At 42.0% G+C, this 24,133-nt stretch overlaps 1 protein-coding gene across 1 annotated transcript in view; it reads right to left on the reverse strand.

Annotated features, from left to right (window-relative positions):
- The window catches only part of Camkmt (calmodulin-lysine N-methyltransferase), a 399,762-nt gene that overhangs the window by 57,943 nt on the left and 317,686 nt on the right, over positions 1 to 24,133 (reverse strand). Inside the window, exons 4-6 of the mRNA XM_057791968.1 lie at positions 6,876 to 6,936; positions 5,000 to 5,054; positions 3,870 to 3,933 (exon numbers count right to left, since the gene is read on the reverse strand). Coding sequence (XP_057647951.1) covers positions 3,870 to 3,933; positions 5,000 to 5,054; positions 6,876 to 6,936 — 180 coding nt within the window. The remainder of the gene's footprint in view (positions 1 to 3,869; positions 3,934 to 4,999; positions 5,055 to 6,875; positions 6,937 to 24,133) is intronic.

The raw sequence follows: 24,133 nt of genomic DNA on the forward strand, positions 1-24,133 counted from the left end.
CACAGGCTGCACCACACCCACGATGCTCTCTACTCATTCATTAAACAAGTCAGGGATTCTATTTTAAAAATGACAAACCTAGGCATTAAAGAGTCATGGGACTTACCTGGCTTTGGAGATTCCTAAGCCCTAAGTTGAGTTTATGCACACAAACCACTGGGCTAAGAACACAGAACACTGCTCCAAGCACAGGAAGATTCTGAAGATAACACTATAGATGTTGACAAGAGATGGGCCAAGGTTGGGTGTTTGAGGCAGGTCAGTTAGTGATCGTGGTCAACCAGGTTGTTTTAGTTTTCTTTTCCTCTTATCTTCCTTCCATTCTCTTTTGCTTTGAGTCAGGGCTGCACATAACCCAGGCTGGCCTTGAACTTCTCATCCTCTTGCCTCCAGCTCCCAAGGGCTAAGATTATAGACAAGTACTCTATACCCCAGTTCTACTTCTACTCGACATGGCTTGCAGAGGGCTTTGCAGCAGCCAGAATTTAGCCTGCCATCTTCCTTCCCTTTTCTTCTCCCATTGTCTTCACCAGCTATACACAGAGTAGTTACTATATATGAATATTTAGGGGTTTCTTCCCTTACTGCACTAAAAGGGCAATGCCAAAGGGCATTTTTGTATACATTTTAAAATAAATTTGAGGGCTTGGAGACATGGCTCAGTGGTTAAGAGCACTGGCTGCTTACCTTGATCGCCAGCACCCCAGAGTGGCTTATAACCATCTGGGACTCCAGTTCCAGGGGATCTGGTGCCCTCTTCTGGCCTCTGTGGGCACCAGCTATTCACACGGGGCACAGACATGCATGCAGGTCAAACACCCATTTACAAAATTAAAATAGTAACAATAATAATTAAAACAAAATTGAGAACTGGGTAGACCAGATGATCCCATTTTCTTCTTATCCTTAATATTCTTGTGGGGCACAGAAGAAATGGTATCTTTAGGGAAAGATGGTTTTCAGGATGGGGATTCCTGGATTAAAGTCAGTACCTTAAGGACTAAGAAAAACTTCGAGGAAACCTACTCATGAGTCTGAGAAAATATTCAAGATATAAAGTTCATTTTAGTTCAAGTCTTATTTTCTTTTTAGATAAACCTCTTTGCAGTGAATCTCAGATCCACGGCTGGCTTCCCAGGGTCACGGCAGAAAGATAAACGCCCACACAATTGGCTAACATGCTTTTGTGATCTATAGGTCCAGGCCTAATCTCTCTGTTGCCTTACATATTAAAAATAAAACAAGCTGAAATAAAATAACAAGACATTCTATTTTTCCTAAAAAATAAAAATCAGAATGGCAGAAGCTTAAAGAGACTAGGTTGGATTCATTCCGTTCAGAAGCTAAGAACAACAGAACAATTTTAAAATGATGAGACTAATACACAGACGAATACCCAGGCGACGAGTGACTGCCAGGTCGATTTTTATCATTTCTCTGGTGTGTTCATTTGTTTCTTAATGTGCTCATCTTGCCCATTAAGAATAATTAGCAGCTTTGCTTAGAGATTTGTTGGCTTCTGGCAATGTTTCCCCACACACACTTTTTTTGTTGTTGTTGTTGCTACTGGCATCCACCTTTCCTTTTTAGAAAGTAATTTTTGGGTAACTGCTGTATAATTTGGGCTTCCTAAAAATTTAAGGGAAAGACATAAACAGTGATTTCTAAATGAGTTGTTTGATCTATACGCATCGGCAGTATGCGATTTGGTGAATGAGTTGTTCTTACAGAGGGGGCACACGAACGGGGAGGGGATTCACTCATATTAACCTCACTCAGCAAAACAGATTCAAGGCATGCCAATTGTGAGCTGTTTGCAAATCAAGAACAACATTAGTATTAAAAGCAGGAAGCCACATTGCCAATTTTAAGGCTTTTGCATGCTTTTTTCTCTTAATTAAAATAAATTAGATCTACTTACAACAGAAAAAGGCACACAAACATGGAACAAGCCATCATAAAAACCCAACCCTATCAGGAAGGTCCTAAGAGATGAAATAAAATGCAGGGCCAGTTTGGGCTGCATCCTGAAAGGACCTACTTCATCTGCATTGTAAGGTTCTCCCTCCTGCCCTTTGGCACCCCGCTATATTAAACCCATTGTAAAACCCAGCACAATAAAGCACTCACGGGCGAGCCTCTGAGGACCAAATGTTAAAAATCCATTTTCTTGGGAGGGGGCTGTACCAATCATTTCTTTGAAAGGCCGGCAGAGTGAATGGCAGAATCTGAGATTTCCTCTCTGATTTCAAGAGCTGGCATGACATCTCTGCTGCTTAAAGCAAAGGTGCGATAATAATTAATGACATTAGCCTCGCTTCCCTTCTCTGGACACTCTGTAGTATGTAGCTCAATCATAATTTTAGTACAATTAAATTTACATACTGATTCTGGATGCTCCCCACAGTTGGATGATAAAAAGTTCTAATTGATTTCTGGTGCCTTTAAATAAAGTCACTTGGTGACTTCAGGGGGGAAAGATCCGAGGGTACTGGGCCCAGTCTGAAAGTTTCTGTAGCCAAAACATCTCTCTCTTGTTCAATATCCTTGTCTTTCTAAACTCAGAAAAACACCGTGTGGGCTGAGCTGGTATACCTGAGAGCTCCCCTCGCCCTGTGTTCCCTGACAAGGAGGAGCACAGAGAAATGATACGGGCACAGAAGAAACCAGAAGAAAGAAGCGTGACTGGAGCGGCAGTCGCCTTCAGGAATATTTAGAAAAACTTGCCAGTCTCAAGATCATGATTAGAACCCTACGTTTAAAAAAAGGAAGCGCCTTTTGTGATCTCTTTCCCTGGTGTGAAAGGCAAAGATTGTGATTGGCTGTTTTCCCTTCCTGAATTTTTTTTTTTTTTAAAGAGCTGTCAGGCAATTAGCTGGGTGGGGCTCTGCAGAGCTGCAGAACAATATTAGCGAGCAAGCTTCTCAGTCCTCCTTCCTCCATGTGAGCAGCTGATGGAGCTGCTGGGAATTTTATTTTCGAAAAAAAAAAATTACAGAGCAGAGGAAGGAGGAAAGGAAATCAAAAATAGGCTTTATGTAAAATGCCACAAAATTCAAAGCTACTTCAAGTCTTTGAAGGGCCTGAAAATTCAAATAAGGGTCCTGTCTTCCTCACCATGTCAAAAAAAAAAAAATCCAAAGCAAACAGATCTTCCACCACTTTTCCTCTCAATTTCTAACGGCTGTTAACGACGCTGAGCACATCAGTGAGGCGGCTAGAGTAGCCATAAATTGTGCTCGCTTCCTTAGTTAAAGTACAGTTCAATTTCCTGAACTCTGTGTACATATTAGGAAAGCATAATCTAATATAATGGGGTTTGAACTGTAATAGCATAGCAGGAAAAAAAAGAGATAGCATTTTAATCCTAAATAAAAGGAGATCATGAAGGAACGATAGCTGTTTCCAGGGGGGGAACACAGGCAACTCCTTAGCAATTAGCATAGGTGCAGTACGGCTGGCGTGTGCAATATTACAGGCTTGGAAGCTAGACATGAATATTTCCGGGCAACACCAAATAAAGTAAATAGCAATTTTAATCTGTATTGGGCTGGAAGACCTTTCTGAAAAATAAAGATCGAGAATGCTTCAAAATTATGAAATAAGATTTTGAATTGCCTCGAGAGGCGCACAAAACATCGGCTCCTTCAGTGAGAAGTGTCTGTAAGCCCTAAAAAAAAAGGAACATATGCAGTCAACCGCAGTGAGTCCATATATTTCTGGTTTTTCTTAATTACTGATCATGTGTATGGGGAGCTCTCTTTTAATGCCCCGTGCTGTCTTTCTTTCTATCAATTGTTACTCAGCCTGGGGGGGTGGGGGGTTGGGAATGAGCACAACAAACCGGCTTTCTATCTGAATAAGGATACTTCTGATGGCCTTTTCATTCCCATCAGTTAACAGAACTTCTTTGACATCTGCAGAAATAGCAACCTGGAAAAAAAAAAAAAAAGAAGGAGTAGAGCAAACAATGAGCAAATACGCTTGTCTATGCGGAAGTGAAGACAGGAGTGACAAGCCTTCAGTATCATGCTACCTCACCTATTCCTCTGTAACAATCTTCAATCTTTTTTCATTTTATGTCTGCATTATTTTAATCATTCAATCAAATCAGTCAATACTTTTATCATTCCATTTGCGGGAGCCTCTATCTTGCTATCATTCTGTTGGGTAATTGCATTGTGACAGCGGATGATGGCATTCTGAGAGGCTTTCATTTGTGGGCTCCTGTTTATCTAGTAGAGCCATCATACAAGGCTGTCACTCTGCCTTTCAGCCTGCTGCTGTCTGGCTGCCTGATGCCCTTCATATAACTTTGCATTGCAGGCAGATGGCTTTGTGAGGCTAATTTTTTTGTGAGCTTTGACATGCTCGCACATTGGGCTGTAACCTCGACACATTGTATAAGAGCGACAGGTTTGTCAAATGCCAATCAGGGTAACAATATGCTTTTATTTGTAGAGACATAAAAACTTGTCTAATGCACTGTGCTGCTACATAATATCTCCCGAATACATGACTCAGAACCCAGAGAATGGGGAACGACGTTCCTGAATGGCCAATCTAATTCAAAAGAATCTAATTACGGAGCGCTCTGGATCATGTTTGTTGGTGTAATAACGCAGGCAAAACATTAGCAGCTATCTCATGTGCTCCAACTGTGATTCGCCAGGCTATTCCTGTATCTTAGCAAATGGGACTATAATCTGAAAAAAAAAAAAAAAATGCTTTCGCTATGGCAAAGAAAGACTGTGTGCGAGGCCTGGAATGTCACAACAAGCGATATTGGCTACACTGAGATAAAATGTCTCTGCTCATCGAGGCAACCATAAAATCAATATGATCCGAAAGTAAGTCAATCTAGAAGGTCTCTCAAGACCCGGCAGCTTGACCGCAGCTGATGCTGTTGACGGTTCTCTGACCCAGCAGTTGGAGGCCCTGGAACATTTTTTCTTTTGTTCCTCCCTCTGAATGGGATTGGAATTGAGAAAAGACCTACCATGAGCCCAGCCAAGCATGTCATGCCACCCCCGAGCTCACACACAGCAAGGTCCCTGAAAGAGAGAAAGAAACGGTAGAACCCATACAAATGAGATGAAATGGTCAGAGCCACATATATGTTACAGGAACAAATCGCCATCTGCGGTAAGGACGACACTACCGGGGAGTTGTGGAGACGCGACTGGGCTACCTCATGTCGTTTTGCGTTTTAAAAATAATTATGAAATAGAGAAGTCACAAAGCAGGCAAACCAGTGGGGGTCCCTTCATTAGTGTTCACGGCAACGTTGCCACCGCTGAGCTGAAAAATCCGAGAAGGTTCCCTTTCTCCCCTTGTCAATGGTGCTGTCTTTTAGAACTAAACTAGCTAGAGTAGCGAAAGATAATTGTCAGGAAAGGATAACATTGTTAATCCACATTCATGCCTTCAAAACCAGTTAGACAAGTAAACGAAGAATATATTTGAATGTGTGTGAACGTACGTTAGAGTCACACACAACACACAAATAAATGCAATCCTGGTTTGCTTTTTTGTTTTTTGGTTTTTTTTTTTTTAATTCTTTAAAGAAAGCTGAAACAGTTTGGAAGCTGAGCCACCCCCATAAAGCACAATTACACAAAGAGCATTTAGCAATTAACCCTTAGATCACAACTGACCCCGCACAACTGCAACAAATAAGCAAGGCAGGGAAGGCACAGGTTAAGCCTGGCTGGGCTCAGAGGGAAGGCTGGGTGCGCCATTCTACACCTACCTTCCCCCTTTGGGCCGAAATATCAGCCCTCAACGTGTGACATTCTTGCCCTGGCCCACTGCTTGCTGGCTGGAGTTTAAGCATAGCGAGATTAGGAAATGCCAGCCTTCAGGGCAGCCATGTAGCCCTGATCCAAAGCTGCCCTCTTTAGATGTTATATGCTTAGGGTCTTAACACTGTTTCTTCCTCCCAGTTTGAGAAGTTGATTATCCCGAGAGGGGGGGAAAAAGCAAAATGAAAGGGGGTGGTGGTGAAAGAGGACATTCATATTAGGAAATATTTGAATGTATATTTAGTTTTTCAAAGCAACCACAGACTGCTTGGTAAGTATGGACCCACAGAGCTTCAAAAATTACATGGTATCAACCCAAGCCGTGTAAGGACATATGGTTAAAACACACCATGACCACCAATGGTGTGTTATGAAATATGATGGACTATTAGAGAAGTGTATATAGGATGCTCATAAGAGGACAATTAAAATGGAAAAAAAACTTGTACTTTCTGGTTGTACCAAAGAAATTACCAGAATTGTACCAGAATTTTTAAGTAAAGAATCTTTTCCCCTCTTTCCTAAGTCCCAGGAAATCATGGTTTGATACATAACACATATTAACAGCTGAGATTATTGATTTCTTTAGTATAGTAATTTATATTATACATATTGTCGAGAACACAAGAAATACCTTTAAAACTAGAACATCTTCAAGTTATAGCCATGAGGCATTTGTCAAATGCACCAGTGACTTCCCCAGCAGAAGTTAAAGAATGTGTTTGTCGTGGGGACCCTTTTTTTTTTTTGACCTTCACAATCAGCAAGGATTGATTGCACCTTCCCTTTGTTTCCCCCAAATCAAAGCGAAATAAAATGCCTCGAGTGAAAATCAAAAGCCTTTGACACACAGCAAAAGCTTGCTGTGCAGTGCTGTGCAGAGCTCACACCCCACGGCAATGCAGATCGGCCTCAGAAGCAACACGTGTTCACAGCAACTTTCCCTTTTCTCTTCCTTCCTTTCAATAATTTACAGCTTGAAGGCTGTAGAGTGAACCCCCCCTTTTTTTTAATTCACAGATTCAATAACCATGATGGGCTAAACAAATATCTTTTAAGTGTGGCTCTTACCTGAATATATTTCTGTGCTTGAGGCAGTAGTAAGCCAAAACCTCCTCAGCTGGCCAGATGCCTGGAAACACAAGAGCGAAGATATTAGGATAACACAGTCTTTTTCTTCCAGACTAGCTTTTAAAAATGAAGACTCAGGACAGGCCATTGCAACTCAAACCAAGCTTAATATGGTGGCTCTGTGCCTTGCACCAGATCATAAATTTCCTTGGCTGTTATTTTCGTAACAGCCAATGTTTATGACCTCTCCCCAGAGTGACAGCAAAATGGCCTCCAGAAACTTTGCTAAACTTCAGTCACAATAAAACAGAAAAACTATGAACAACCAACATTACAGATATCAAAAGTTAAATGTTGATGGTAGTTCAAGTGGATCTTAATCTTATTTATGCAAAATTAAGACACATAAGTTGAAGACTTGCTATATATGTAGTTCCTGTAGTGGGAGAAGAATGGGAAAAAACTCACTTTAAGGGGCAAATAAAATTGCTGAGGTCATTCTATATTGGGGGGTATTTGAGACAGGGTTTCTCTTTGTAACCCTGGCTCTCCTAGAACTTGCTCTGTAGACCAGGTTGGCCTCGAACTCAGAGATCTATCTGCCTGTCTCTGCCTCTCGAGTGCCAAGATTAAAGCCTTGTACTACCATCACCCAGCTTTCTACACCTTTTCATATTAATGCCTTAAAAATATCCATAATTCCTTCATTTCTTTAATTAAAACATCAAACTGCAGTATAAAATTGAGACATTAATTTCACCAATTTTGGCATACCTTTAAATCCAACAGTAATTTTATACACTAAACTGCATGGAAGGCATTTCCAGAGATCATCACTTATACATTTATTGAGGAGACAAAGTTCAAGAATGAATATGAATTGCTTCCCAGGTAAATTTGTTGGAAGTCATAGTTACTGGTGGTTGTCATAGGATGGTCAGATTATGTGGGCTCTTAATATTTTCTCTATACTTTTTTGTGTTTCCAAAATTTTTACAATGAGCTTACATTACCTTAGACATGATTAGAATAAATTATAGCCTCATAAAAGTTATGGCTTCCTCTAAGGAATCAGCCTTACCCATCAACTGGGGACTCCCCCACTGGGTTTCCTTCCTGGGAGGTTAAGGATGCCCCATGGCCCTGGGAAAGAGTGGCCATATCTCAGCACTCAGCACAAAGTTAAAGACATTGAAAACAATTGATTTTTCTCCTGAGATGAGCCTCAACATAAGAAATGTAAACATTTCAGAGAAGAGGATGTGAAGAAATGAAAGCAACCAAAGACAGTGGATGGATGAGTTAATGACAAGGAAGAAGAGGTTGCTCCAGCAGGCACCTTACAGGAAAGCCCCACAGGGTGAATGTCACTACTCCAGTCCCCCAGCATTTTCAGTAGAGAGGAAACCATGGGAAAGAACAAAGAAAAGCAGCAAAAGGTGTTTGGAAACACATTTGGAGGAAAGGCACACAAGTGGAAGAGTATAGCAGTTAAGACTACAGGTACCTGAAACCAGACCATTTGGGCTCCGGTCCCAGCTCCATGGTGCTTGATAGGTTGGATAGGTTACCTAATCTCTGTGCCTTGGGCTTTTCATCCGGAAAGCATGCAATTGCAACAGCAACTTCACAAAATGGCTCTGAGATCAAATGAGTGAAACATGCAGTGTGCTTAGAACAGTTTCTAGCTCATAATAAGCACAAAGGAAAAGCAGGTTGTCGCTGTTGGCCTCTTGCAAAGGAGGGTGTAACAGTAGATAAAAGAGAGAATGTGTGTAGACACAGAGAGAACAGTAGATATAAGAGAGAATGTGTGCAGACACAGAGGGTGGAACAGTAGATAGAAGGGAGAATGTGTGTGGACACAGAGAGAACAGTAGATAGAAGGGAGAATGTGTGTAGACACAGAGAGAACAGTAGATAGAAGGGAGAATGTGTGTGGACACAGAGAGAACAGTAGAAGGGAGAATGTGTGTAGACACAGAGAGAACAGTAGATAGAAGGGAGAATGTGTGTGGACACAGAGAGAACAGTAGATAGAAGGGAGAATGTGTGTGGACACAGAGAGAACAGTAGATAGAAGGGAGAATGTGTGTGGACACAGAGAGAACAGTAGATAGAAGGGAGAATGTGTGTGGACACAGAGAGAACAGTAGATAGAAGAGAGAATGTGTGTGGAACACAGCAATTATCCTAGGAGTTGGCAAAGATGGAGAACCATTTTTACCACTACTTTGTCTGGATCCCAAAGTCATAAGACCTTGTACACCTCCACACAAAAAGACCTTCATTAAAAAAAACAACAACAAAGTACAGCCAGGTGGTGGTGGTACATGACTTTAATCCCAGCACTCGTGAGGCAGAGGCAGGAGAATCTCTGTGACTTTAACGCCAGCCTGGTCTACAAGAGCTAGTTCCAGGACAGACTCCAAAGCTACATGGTGCAGGAGAATTGTCTGTATTCTGTCAATCATGTTCTAAATAAATGCTGATTGGCCAGGCAGGAAGTATAGGTGGGAAAACCAGACAGGAAGTAGAGGTGGAGCAAAGAGAACAGGAGTATTCTGGGAAGCAGGAAGCTCCCTCTGCACTCCTGCCCAGATGACCAAAGAAGCAGGATGTGACCTGCCCTGCTGAGAAATGTACCAAGCCATGCGGCTAACATAGATAAGAATAATGGGTTAATATAACTTATAAGAGTTAGCAAGAAGCCTGAGCTAATGGGCCAATCAGTTTATAATCTTATGGAGACCTCTGTGTGATTTTCTTTGGGACTTGCCAGCTGTGGGAACCGGGCAGGATAGAAAACCCCAATGAGCAAGCCCTCATATTACAGCTACAGAGAAATCCTGTCTTGAAAAACCAAAAACAAAACCAAAAACAAAAAGCCTAAAGTACATCATAAAATTCTCTGAAGGTAGAGTCAAGACAGTGTTCTCACTAAGTGGGTGTAATCACTCTGAGTACATGACTGTGAGGGTTTTTTTTTTTAAAGTAATGATAGGGGAAAGGTATTTAACTAAAACTTAAGCCCCAGTGAAGAATGAACATAACTTCTAAAATGCATAGCCTTTTCAACTCATTTATATTTTTTCAAGAAATTACAGAGTGATTTTTTTTAAACCAAGTTAAATACAAAGATCAAAAGGCTAAATTTCTACCATTAGCAATACAATCACTGTTAATGTTTTAGACATCACTCCAAAAACCTTTCTAATCATAAAGGTATCTCACCCAGTTGGGATCTTCTCATGCAGGGATTCAGTAACTTGATTTTACCCACATTCAATAAGGCGTAGGAGGAGTCCATAACACTGAGCTCACACTCCAGTTGTGTCATTTGTATCAACAGCTTCTCATGTACATCAACGTTCAATTAACCCATTTTCTCTTATTAGATAACTAAGTGGGGTTCAAAGTTGTGATAGTATAAATAGCAAGAGAAGGATATACCTTCTCCTAACATATTTTCCCCATACTTAGAGATGGGATATCTGGTCAAAAACCAAGTACAGGTTCTGGATAGATGGCTCAGTAGTCAAGAGCACTTGCTGCTCTTGCAGAGTATTGGGGTTCAACTCTTAGAACCCACATAATGGCTTACAAATCATCACTAACTCCAGTTCCAGTGTATGCAACATCTTCTGGCCTCCAAGAATACCAGGCACATATACTGCACATACATACATGTAGATAAAATACTCATACATGGAAAATAAAAATAAGCAAATCCTTAAAAACTTGAGTATGGTCCATATTCTGATTAAACAGTTAATAAGAAAGCCTGTGCTAATAGATCAACCAGTTTATAATTAATGTAGAACTCTGTGTGTTTCTTTGGGACTGAATGGCTGTGGGACTGGGCAGGACAGAAATTTCTATCAACAAATGGTGCCAACATGGACAACTAAACCCACTTAAAACCTGAGAAAGTTTGGGAAGGAATTCTAGGCACAAAAAGAACAGAGTTAAGCATGGCTTCTTGGTGGCAGCATTTTCTCAGGTGGGCTCTGTTTGCTAGAAGCAAGCACATCTTATTCAAGAGAGGCTTCCTGATTCAGTTTTATTTGCAAAATCCTTGTAACTCTTTTAAGAGGACCCACCACCAAATGCTTAAATGGTATTTATGGATAGCTGACAACATGCTTCTTGGTAGAGGCAGGGACTTTGAAACTCTATAGAGTTGTAGCAATAAACATGGCTCCCGCCAGTACCTCTGTCATGATGCTAGACTCTTAGAAAGCTAAAGAATGGGGTGGATCCAGTCGTCAAAGCCACAGCTTTAATCCTAGCCATATGGCTTAGCAAATTAAAGACTCATAAGGTAAAAAAGAGAGAAATGTACAGTAAAGATAAATTCAGATTTTTAAAAAAAGCCTCTAAATGATTTACACTGTGTTTAAAATATATGTTGGCTTGAGAGAGAAAAGAAAAAGTTTATACTTACAAAAAGAAAGAAAAAGAAAGAGAGTAGTTGGGTGTAGTTGCATACATTTTTAATCCCAGCACTTGGGAGGTAGAGGCAAGCAGATCTCTTTGAGTTCAAGCACAGCCTGGTCTACAGAGTGAGTCTAGGACAGCCAAAGATACACAGAGAAACCCTGTCTCAAAAAAAAAATACAGAAATTCAAAATAAAAATAAAATAAATAGAATTTAAAACAAAGCCACATAAAGATGGAAAATACACAGAGAATCTGGATACTACATGCTATTATGTTGTCTTTGAATTGTTTGACAGCTGAGGAAGGAGCAACAGCTGCTAAAAGACATTTGATTATAAATGCTGCTGGATTAATCAAACATATATTTTGAAAATGTCTTGACTTCAAAATTTAAGTCAAATGATATGTTACTTTGGAGAAGAGGTTTTGCTTTTGTTACCCAGGAAATGAGAGGTTGTGGATTCACTCTGGGTTAAAAAATCATGTTTGATCAAGGAAGACCCCCTGAAGAATCTCCAATAGGGGCAGATGGCCCAGAAGATCGAATATTTCGGAGGACCTCTGTTGGAGTTTCCTCTGAGTTCTACATCCAGAACAGCCTCAAAATTGCTGGCTGAGATTATCAAGCCTCACAGAATATTCCAGTCAGGACTTGACCATAATCCTAAATTTTCTTTAGGTCCCCATAAGATTATCAGGGCCCCCAATAAGCAGGAAGTGGCCTGAAAAACTACGCTCACATTCCCCAAAAATGGATTTTGGATGTTTGTCTTTGTTTAGAGTGTTAGTTACAAGTTGTTATGGATAATGGTCAGGAGAAAAGCTAAACAAAGGAGATTCGATTCAAAGCTCTTGTTTTGGAAAAAAAGAGAGGAGAAGTGCTGTGGGACAATGGACTTGTATGCTGTAAGGATTTGTCACTTGTACTGGTTTAATAAAATGCTGATTGCCCAGTAGTCAGGCAGGAAGTATAGGTGGGGCGACCAGAACAGGAGAATTCTGGGAAGAAGAAAGAGTCAATCTGCAGTCATTGCTCAGACACAGAGGAAGCAAGATGAGAATGCCTCACTGACAAAAGGTACCAAGCTACATGGCTAACACAGACAAGAATTATGGGTTAATGTAAGATGTAAGATTTAATTAATAAGAAAGCCCGAGCTAATAGGCCAACCAGTTTATAATTTAACAACAACAACAAAAAAGTAAGTTCCAGGCTGGTTCTCATGACCTAAGTCCTGAATCATATGTAAAAGTGGGGATTGGAAATAAACAACTTTTAAAGAATATTTGTTTCTTCAAAGCCTTACCAAGTCAAGGTTTTAACAATCTATTTTAAATCACAAATAGCTTAGCACTTGTTGATTATATACATAATGGGTTTCATGAGAGCATTTTCATATATACATACAAGTTTTTATTTTTCATAACAACCCTCTATTCCTTTCTAATCCCTTTCCTACTCTCATTTGGTTTCAGCACTTGGTGACTCAGTGAGTTCCAATAGAGGTCTCTTACAGGATCTTAGGTGAGGGATTGTTCCTAGGAATATGGGCTCCCCACCAGTGGTTACAGCACTGAAGAAAACACTCCTCTCTCCCTCAGCACTGTAAGTCCCCAGAGACACTCAGGGGTCAGGGTAAACACCTCCCCACTACTGCTATTACCCTCCTATAGGTTCTTGCAGGCCTCTTTGGTCCTTCTTCTCCATACAGAGGGATGCCCATGGGCCCAGCCTTGCATGGCCCTGCCACTAATCACACCTGCTGTGAGATCAAGGGTGTAATATCAAGTCCTGAAGAGAAGACACCTCACCACACCTTCCTCCATCCCTTATACTCTTCCTGCCCCGGCTTCTGCAGTGCCCTGATCTCACAGTCATAGCTTCCCCAGTAGGATCTATGACCTCCACAGCCATGAGCTTTTGACCAGTGTAGTATAGGATGTGGATTCCCTCCTGAGCAGTAAAGCTCAGATCTCCCTCTTGTCGCCAATTTGCTTCCGTTGCCCCAGTGGGCACTTGTTGCTCTGTTGGTCAGTAGTGGAGCTGCAGAATCCACAGCCGAGTAAGATGTTGATGATACCAATGACACTGAGATCCGCCCCCACTCCAGCCTGCGCAACACCAGCTGGCACTATAAGAGCTAGTTAGCAGGGCCTGGATTCCATCCTGCTTCTAGCTTGATTTCTGTATATCCTGCAATCAAGGTGTGTGGAAGATGTGTTTAGCAATTAGGTTCTTTTCTTGTTTGTTTGTTTTGTTTTCGAGACAGGGTTTTTCTGTGTAACAGCCCTAACTGTCCTGGAACTAGTTCGTGTAGACCAGGCTGGCCTGGAATTCTCCCAAGTGTGTGCCACCACCACCCGGCAGCAATTAGGTTCTTATCTATTTCTGGTAGGCAAGCAACAATAGGGCAAATTCCTGTTATTTTATTGTAAACAACATTAAAATTTTTAAAGCATCATTATAAATCAAGACTAAGAGAAGACATTTCAACCCCACTAGGGTGGCTATCATAAAAATGTCAGACAATAATAGTGTGGGTGAGGTTATGGCAGGAATATAAAATGATGTGATTTTGCAAAACTGTTTTTGCAGTTGCTCAAAACATTAAGCAGTTAAATTTAGATGACGGTATGATCCCAAAATTCTACTTCTTTTTGGGGGGTTGGCGGGGGAGTTTAGACAGGGTTTCTCTGTGTAACAGCCCTGGCTGTTCTGGAACTCTCTTTGTAGATCAGGATGGCTTCATACTCACAGAGATCCTCCTGCTTCTGCCTCCCAAATGCTGGGATTAAACGTGTGTGCCATCATGCCCAGCCAACATTGCACTTCTAAGAAAAAACATATGTAAAGCATTTATGGCAGCATTACCAATGGGTGTGCACTGTCACATGCTACAAGATATACGAACTCAAAAGCACATTAAGGGAAGGAAGCCATTTACAAAGGACCACATGCTGGATGTTTGCATTTTTTCCTTTTTTAAAAAAAATTTTTTAAAGAAAGAAAACAAACTATCCTTTTTCATTTTACATACCAATCCCCGCTCCCACTCCCTCCCCTCCTCTTATTCCCTCCAGCTCCCACCCCCCAATGCTCCCCACATCCACTCTTTTAGAGAGGGTAAGGCACATTGCTTTGGGGAAGAGCCAAGGTCCTCCCTACTATATCTAGGCTGAGCAAGGTATCCCTCCAAAGAGAATAGGTTCCCAAAAAGTCTGTACAAGCAGTAGGGTAAATCCTGGTGCCACTGCCCGTGGCCCCACAGTCTGCCCCAGCCATCCAAGTGACACCCACATTCAGAGGGTCTAGTTTGGTCCTATGCTGGTTCCTTCCCTGTCTGGCTGGAGTTGGTGAGCTCCCATTAGCTCAGGTAGACTGTTTCCGTATGTGTCCCCATCATGGCCTTGACCTCTTTGCTCATATTCTCACTCCTCCCACTCTTCAACTGAACTACTTTGGAGCTCAATTTGCATGAAAATGGATGGAACTAGAGAAAAGCCATCCTGAGTGATGTAACACAGACCCAGAAAGACGAACGTGGTATGTACTCACTCATAAGTGGATACTAGTTGTAAAGCAAAGAATAAAGAGCCTACAGTCCATGACCCTAGAGAAGCAAAGTAACAAGGTGAACCCTAAGAGAAACATATATAAATCTACTTAGAAAGGGAAATAGACAAGGTCACCTGACAAAATTGGGAGCATGGGGGTGGGGGGAGAAGGAAGGGCAGAGGGGGAAGAGGAGGGGAGAAGGAGAGGGGGGAAGAGAACTTGAGAGAACTGGATAGTCAAGAAGGAGGAAGGACAGAGGTGAGAGCAAGGAAAGAGATATGTTGATTGAGGGAGCCATTATGGGGTTAGCAAGAAACCTGGCTCAAGAGAAATTCCCAGGAATCCACAAGAGTGACACCAAGGTAAGACCCTAAGCAATAGAGGAGAGAATGCCCGAACTGGCCTTGTCCGGTAGTCAGATTGATAAATACCTTAAATCACACCATAGAAACTTCATCCAGCAACTGATGGAAACAGAGGCAGAGACCTGCAGTGGATGCTCACATTTTAAACAAGGTATTTACCAAAGATAGGATGGAGAGATGAAGAGAATTTATACAGATGGAATGCTGAGCCCTTCCCCCACCAGCTCACCCCCACACTCGGCTTCCTTCGCCTTCAATCAGCATTTTCTATTCCTACATTACATTTAATTAGAAACGAATTACCAGACACCTGAGGAAATGTGACAGTTATCAAAACCTTTTCCATTTGTTAACATAATGACTTCTCAACCATTTACCTTCCAGTTTCAAACCAGTACTGTTGCTATGCGCTCCCAAATTCTATTGCCTTGTGAATTTGTGCCTAAAAATAGAACGTTATAGTGTTCTTAAGTGGTTTTTTTCAAGACTTTTTGAAGACTTATCTTCACTCTTTGTTCATATGTATGGGCATGTGTCTATGTGCAATCATACCATGTGTATGCAGATGAGGGGAGTGATCCTCAGGGCCTGAAGCAGCAAGTGGGTGTGAGCTGCCTCACTTGGGTGCTGAGAATGGAACCCGGGTCCTCTGGAAGAGGAGGGAGTGCTCTCAACTGCCCTGCCATCTCTCAGAGGAATTCATTCGAATAAATGCGTAGCTGAACTGCTGAAAGCCCCTCCTTTGCATATAGCTGTAGGACTGGGCTACAGTCCGAGACACAGCAGCTGCTCTTCTCCCCTCTGTATAGACTTTAGCAGGGATACTTTCGGTGGGCATTTCGGAAGAGCAGTGAATAGCAAGGTTTCACGGAACATAGTCAAGCTCCTCAGGGCAGCGGTGAAGCACTTTAGAGTACACGCAAGCCAAGCACAGCAAAATGATAATGTCCCACGATTTTAGCATTTCATTGATATTGCAGGGATTTATGAACCGATGATAGACATTTCTGCTATACTCTTGACATCTGCTCCCAAGGGAGAGCAGACCCATAGCGATATTTAAGTAGCTAAATTATTGATCTAAAAAATGCATCACAAAGTTCTAATTTACAGTTTATTCTAGAAAGACATGTGTCTTCTCCAAAACCCATCTCACAGGAGAAGACAGATCCTTAAACCATCAATTCTCAACCCGTGGGTCATGACCCCTTCGAGAGTAGCATATCAAATATCCTGCATATTAGATATTTACATCATGATACATTATTCATAATAGTAGAAAAATTACAGTTATGAAGTAGCAATGAAATAATTCTAAGGTTGGGGGTCACCACAACATGAGGAATTGAATTAAAGGTCGCCGTGTTATTCCGGCTGAGAACCAGTACCATAAATATTACTCAGGAACAAGAAGTATCTTATTTCTCATAGTCTCAGCTTAAGCCAGATGAGTCTTCTTTACAAAAGAAGAGGCCTCCTTTATCTCCTTTACCCGCTGGGGTTCTAAAAGCACTGGCTAAACAAGAGTGACATTTTAAAAATATTCGTTCATTTATTTGAGACCAGGATCTCACTCTGTAGCCCAAGCCCATGTGGAAGTCACTACATAGTCCAGGCTGACCTCAGATCCAAAGCAACCCTCTGGCTTCAGCATTCCACTGGGATTACAAGCAGGAGTCACTGCTGCCCAGCTGCAAGGACACTGTCTGGAGAGGAAGTCTCAGAATCCCATACTGTCTGTGCTTAGATGTCTATGGTCATTTGGGTTCATCCCACCTCACTTTCCTTCTCGTAAAGGCTTGGCTTCCTATAGATGTGTCTATCAGAATTGGACCTAGTGAACTTGACAGACTGCAGACAGCCTACAGCCAGATAACACCACACACACACACAGGCACGTACGTACACACACAGGCATGCACGCACTCAAGCACACATGCACAGATGTCTCGGTAGTAACAATGATAGGGAAGGTTGACAATAAGATGGATTTAAAGTACGCAACTACTTTTGTTGTTACTGTTAGTGAAGCTAGTTTAGAAGTGTTTTAAATGCCAACTGTTGTGGTTAACCTAGAGTCAAACATCCATCATTGAGTTGATGGTTGAACATATCCTAAAGTTATGTTTCATAGGCCATTTTCAGTGTTTTTACTGTTTCTTCTTTTCCTTTAATTACACTCACATTTTTCTTCTGTCATTGATAGGTCAGCCTACAATAGCAATCAAGAAGAGGACTACAAAAATGCTTGCAAAATATTTATTAGCTAAGCACTGTATTTCCGATCTTGGGGATAAGTGGGGGAAGAGACAGGATGGTACTGAGGCCTCCTACTGGTCAGAGAAGGAGCCCCAATGTGCCAGTTATAGCTGTGACACATGCCGTGCAGAAAAAGCAGAGATGTCGCAGGGGACCCAGCTGAGTTGGGAAGAGGTTGGTCAGAAAGAGCCCCTCCAAAAAAGGATGCTTCTCCATGCAATTAACCATGGAAGCTGAGATTGCAGAGGACACGGAGCAAAACAAAGAAGGAAGAAGAGGGGAACAAGGATGGACGGAAAGGTCCTTCAAAGGAGAGTATCATGAAAGGAAGCTTTGAAGAGGGGAGGTCTTGATATTCCAGGAGTAGGGCTCTGTCAAGGACAGAAAGGCAGAAAGGGGGATAAGATGAGGCTGGAGGGGTGGGTGGTTAGGGGCCAGATCACAGAGACTCCAATGGCAGTGCCAACATACTAAAGCATCCTTAAAATCCATACAATGGTCTAGGCAACAGAGTGTTGGATCTGACTTACATTTTAGAAGATAATCCTGGGTACTCCATTTCTGGGTACTCCAATTCTGGGTAATTCATTTCTGATGAAAATGGATTGACAAGGGGCAAGGGGAGGCAGCAGGAAGCAAGGCAGAAAGCTACCACACGTATCCAGGTAAGAACTGACAGCTGGGTCATGGGGACTGGTGATGCCTTGAGACATATTTTAAAAGCCTGCTCACAAGACCTACTGGATGGCTAGATGTAAGGAGCATTATGGGAAGCATACACTGGGAATCTGATGTGGATTGTGAACAGGAGGGTAGATGATGGAAGACGCCTATAGGATTTTCTTCTCATTTTTCATGAACTGAGGTGGCTGATTTCATGATGGGAGGCCTGGGCCGGGACATCAACAAACTGGGAGATACTGGGACTTAGAGTGTCACCTTTTTGAGATTCTGAATTTTCATCTGCAAATGATAGGCTTCAGTCAAATTATATTCAGGGGGGCTTCACCCTATAAAATCTACAATAGAAAAAGAGACCTCTTGCTCTGGAGTTACACGGAGTTCTGCTTGAATACACGCTCTTATGGATCTGTGACCTTGGCAAGGTGCTTAACCTTTTTAAGCCTCTTCATTCATTCATGGAACATACAGTTATTAACAGCCATGTCTGCTCTAGAAGCCAGGCTATCGTGGTAATTAAAACGCAGCCCTTCCATAAATAGCTTTAATAGAGGCAGTAGACAATAAATATAATTCCAGGTATTGACTGAGGCTGCAAGGAAAAGAAAACACAGCAATGAAACAGAAAACAACTATCGGGTAGGGGTGCCGCTTCCTCAGCTGGCATTGTTGGGCAAAGCCTCAGATTTCTCATGTGTAAAATAAATGCAAGCAATAAATGCCACTTCCAGGACGCCGAGAAGACTGAGTATGTACATAAGGCACTCAGAATAAGGTCAGACACACACCAGATTCATTACAGATGGTAGAAGCCCTGGCCACTGGCTGTGTGCTATTACTAATATGAAATGTTTCTATACAATCTTGAGGGCATCTATATGGAACTTTCATGGAGAGTCTCATCCTTAATTAGTAATGCATGAAGTCAAGCCGGAACTGAATTTGGAAAAAAAATTGTCTTGATTCTGGGACTCCGAAACTTGTCTGGAATAGGAATTCCAAATGTGCATGTATCTACAGATATGTGTGTATAATGTTACATACAAGCACATATATACATATCTATGCACATATGTACCCATGTGTGTATGTATATATGTATATGATGTGTTTCTATATATCTATGCATCTCTGTGTGTATGCACATGATGTGTGTGTATATTACTCTACAGTTATTATCCTGCTCTGTGACATTGACAGGCTCACTCTGTACCATAAAGGGTTAAACAGAAGCCATCCTAAATTTGTGCATACTGATCGCAGAGAACACAGTAGATCTAAGTGGGAGGGTGTGTATGTGTGGTCCAGAACAACAGGCAGGGGGAAGCATGCCTGGTGACATGTAGCATTTATTTAATGCCAGTACTATACAGAACTATCATGTCTGGGGAACATCAAGGTCACAGAGTTGGAATGTGGCCTCATGTAACTCTAGAAACATTATTCTTAGCATCTAGACCCTACCACCTTCCACTGGGCGATGAGCCAAGGGCTGGCGATGCATACTGGGCTGCGATTTTGCTGCTTGTGCTCCTGGAGGAGCCATCAGGACGCTATTGGTCTTATGGAAGGGCTCATAGTGAGCACATGGAAGGAGACATCAAGAGGATTTCTATTGCGCTTCTCAGATGGCCGGTATCTACAGGCATGGTCTAAGTTTAAGAAGCAGGAAGACTTGAACCATACATTTTGATTAGATTCCCAATGAGGTGCAGATTACGAGGGAAAGAAGCCCGAAGGAAGAGGGCATGAAGGCAGAGAGGAAAGACGGTCTTCTGAGAACATCCTCAGGGGCTCTGACCTTTGGGTCTGATGATCAAGCTGGGGACAGGTGCCAGGAACTGATGATGAGACCCACTTCTAAGAGACAGGAACACAGGGCAGCCACAGTTGCGCTGCTCAGTCTGTAAGGATGTGAACTTGAAAGACGTTCCTGATATGTTACCTTTGTGACCTCAGCAGGCGACTTACATCTCATTGCCTTGATTCCTCATCTGAAAATAAGAATACTGCCCTCTGCATAATCCAGATTGGGGATGAAATACGTACGGTGAGTATGCAGTAGGCACTCACTCACTCACGCTTTCTATATTGTCAGCCGATGAGTACTCAGTAGGCATTCACTCACGCTTCCTATGCTGCCAGCTGTGATACTTAGCAGGCACTCACTCCATTTGTGCCTTCTATGTTGCTAGTTGCTCGAATGTTTACCACTAGAGAGCAGAGGCAGCGTTCACTGAGCACTTGCTATTTGCCCAAGTCACGTGACATCATTGTGACAAGTGAAAGAGCCCAGTGAAGCTTGTCCATGAACAGGGAGCCCATGCAGTCTGGCTGGGATTTGGGACCACACTCCCCAGCTCTGAGAGCAAATACTAGCTGGTCCAGAAAGGAAAGGATCAGTCTCTAATTCTCATAGATGCCAATGACTAATTTTAGGACTTTGGATAATCATAGTTGGGTTCTAGTTTCAGGAATAAAATGGATGGGTTGAACTCATTTCTAAGGCTCTTCCAAGTCTGGGCCCCAGGATGAAGTTACTATATTTGTGCATATTCTCAGATGAAAGTTTCAAACGTTGTCAATAGGCTCTAGCTTGTAACATCATAGAAAAATAAGATTGGTTAAAATATTTTACTTCTACCAGCACTCAAATGCAAACCTCTATTGGGAAATCTTTTAGGTGGATTTAAATGGTCCTGTAAGTCAATCTTGAATACATGTCCATTTTAACTGAGCCAGAAGTGGTTTGGTTAATTAAAGTCCCCAGTTTCAGAGAACTCATCTACAGCCATATACACTTGTTGTGAAAGTTTTTGTTTTTTTTTTTTTGTCAATTTTTAATTGACAAATGACGACAGTGGTATCTTTATGGGCTACAAAAAGTGATATTTTAGTTTAGAGAATGAAACATGTTAAAAAATAGAACCCTTCTTAAAGCAAAAAGTCCTTTCTCCCAAACTGAACCAAGTCCTCTGACGGATATTTGTCTCAAGATTTCCTCTTTGGTGGTGTAATAAGAATCCCCTTTGGGTAGGAAAGACAAGCAGAGGAGAGATCTCCCTCCAATGTGAGCTGTCTGGGCCCCCAGGAGAACAGCTCCCTTGCTCTTGGTCAGAGGGTATCAGAGGAATCCTTTCTAGGAGAAAATGGACCCTAGAAAATGAGACCCACGAGCTCCCAGCAGGAGGGAAGACGGGAGGCCGGCCTGGACTCCCTCAGAAGCAGTGCATCCCTCCTGCTGGAAATAACATCATCCTCCAAGGCCCTGCTGGGCCGAGTGTCCTGAGGACAGAACGTGCAGGGGCTCTTTTGGGTAGCATCACCCTGTTCCCCTTGAAAAGCCGTGAGAGCAACTAGTCAAGCAGAGAGAAACAAAGAAAAAAGTGTTGGCCATAATTATTGTTGTTTTTTATTTGGGCTTCCTGGTCACTTAGCCACACAGACACACCACGGCAAACCAAAATACCAGGAGTGGGCTTCCTTTCTGGGGTCACCAGTGGTCTATGTCTGGCTAGTAAAGCAGATTCCTATTGTGGTGTTTAGCTTCATCTTACTTCCAGGCAAACACCATGACTCCATTCCAAACACAGAAGAAGCTGCATGTTTCAGTGAGGAAGGGGCGCTCTACACTTAAGCCTTCCTGGAAAGGAAACATGGTATGGGTGGAAACTCCTGGACACTTAATTGAGCAGCCCTGAGGTCAGACCTGCTATGCCCCAGAACTTTCTCTTTAGCATGTTGTGCAGAAGTTGAGTATCTTAGCATATTAACATTACCTTACTCCCAAGTTCCCCCTCTTAATGGCCTTGGGAAAGAATAATTTCTTCGTGGGAAAGGGGGAAGAGGGATGAATGTATTCTCACTCTCTCTTTTTGCCATAGGGTCTCAGGTAGCCCAGGCTGGCCTTGAACGTGTGTAGCCAGGGATGATCTTGAATTTCTGATTCTCCCGCCTCTACATGCCAAGTGCATCTACCTATTTACATGATGCTGGGCACTGGACCCAGGATTGGACCCATGCATGCTAAGCAAGCCCTCTGTCAACCGACCTATATCCCTGACCCGTGTCCCCAATACTCAATGAAGAAATTGTCCTTAGCGACTTCTGAAAACCTGACACCACTTGGCAAACTGATTTGGTAAATAAGTCCACATCTTACTGAGGTTCAGGATAACCCCACTTTAAACAAAGCCTAAAATGCTATTTCATTTGAAAAAGTACATTTGTAATGTTCAGATTGAAAAAGGAGGGCAGGAAGGAAGAAGGGAGGGAGGGAGGAAGAGAGGGAGGAAGGGAGGAAGAGAGGGAGGGAGGGAGGGAAGGAAGGAGAAAGGGAGGAAGAGAGGGAGGGAGGGAGAGAGGGGGAAGAGCAGAGGCAGAGGGGGAGAGGAAAGAGTGGTAAACAGTATATGTATGTAAGAGCTAGCTGAGACTATCAGCTGTGCAAAATGGCCAGGGCTCTGTCGCTCCTCCGTCTGCATTTGTCATTATTCATTGATATGAAGGAAACAGGATGATCTGCTCCCTGGAAATCTCTGCTGCTGACCAAACTTGGGCTTCTCACCACAAACTAATGTGGCAATGTTTTGCTGAGCACGTCCTGGCTGTAAACACAGCAGTGCCGCTCAGTCAGGGACTTCACAAACGTCTCCAACCAACTTGAGTGATTGTCTTCAACAATTTTTTTTTAAAAAAATGAATTTGATTTCATTTTCCTTCCCTAGTTTTCAAATAGTCATTAAAAATTAAACAACACCAAGAAAACCCTTTTGTGATTATAGCCTTCGTCCTCCCGCAACAAACTAGATCTATAAATTTACGTACCATTGTAGATGTAAATTACAAAATTTATATTCAACTATATTAAAACATCTATTCCAAAAATGATTACCAGTTGTGAAAAGCAGACAGGCTTATCACTTGCTGTCAGTTGTTCATGTCTAGTTAAGCAATAATGTGCTAAAACTGCTCTTTTGTTTTGTGTAAGAATTTTGGCAATAGAAGAAATGAACACTCGGTTAATAAAAACTCAGGCTGCCTTTTTGCTTTGATGGAGGAAGCAGCTGCCTGTTTTCATTTGCGGCAGAGCAGCAAAACCCATCAATATAATAAGCAGCTTAGATGCATCCATCCACAGCGCCTGTAAGGATATAGGGCTATTCGCTCAAAACCAATCCCTGGTTTAATTTTAACAAAGATGTGTCTGACATATTTGAAAATGCATTATAATAGGTTTTGAAACACAAACAATTTCTCTTTCTTTTAAATACTTTTCACAGATTTGAAAGGTGTGTGTAGCTGGATGATAGCAATGATAAGAACCAGAGCAAACTGGGAGGACGTCCTAAAACAAGGGTCATGAAGAGAGCAGGCCAAGAGGCAGTTATTTGGTTATTTCTTGTCAAAGTGGAAGTAATTCATTCAAATGTGAGTTCATTCACTTATTTCAGCAAATGAATACTTACTTCATGTGTATATAGGTACACACATATACACATACAACACACACACACACACACTATCATTGGGCTAGATAGGTACTGGGTACACAGCTCCCTCTCAAGACAGACACAAAACCTCTAGGGAAAACAAGGTCGCAAGCACAGTTCCACAGATGCCTGTTTTATCATTCGCCTTTCATTTGAGAAAATTCAAATGGGCACGCAACGCAGTGGAAGCTATTTAACATAAAAATTAAAAATCAAACGCTGTCTCCGCTATTATACAGTCGCACACTTCATTAGACATTCCTTTAAGAAAAGATGAATCTGATTGAAAAAAATTGAATCATGTTGAAACACATGTCAAATTGTTTACCAGGCTAGCCAAGAATTACCACACTTTGGAGAGAAAGTTTTAGGATTTTAACTTTTGTTTGGACAGCCTCTAATTTTACAATAACCATTAGATACTCTTGTGGAACAAGAACACACCATGTAGCAAGTATAACT

Source organism: Chionomys nivalis, chromosome 1 (assembly GCF_950005125.1).
Source record: "Chionomys nivalis chromosome 1, mChiNiv1.1, whole genome shotgun sequence".
NCBI classification, from domain to species: domain Eukaryota; kingdom Metazoa; phylum Chordata; class Mammalia; order Rodentia; family Cricetidae; genus Chionomys; species Chionomys nivalis.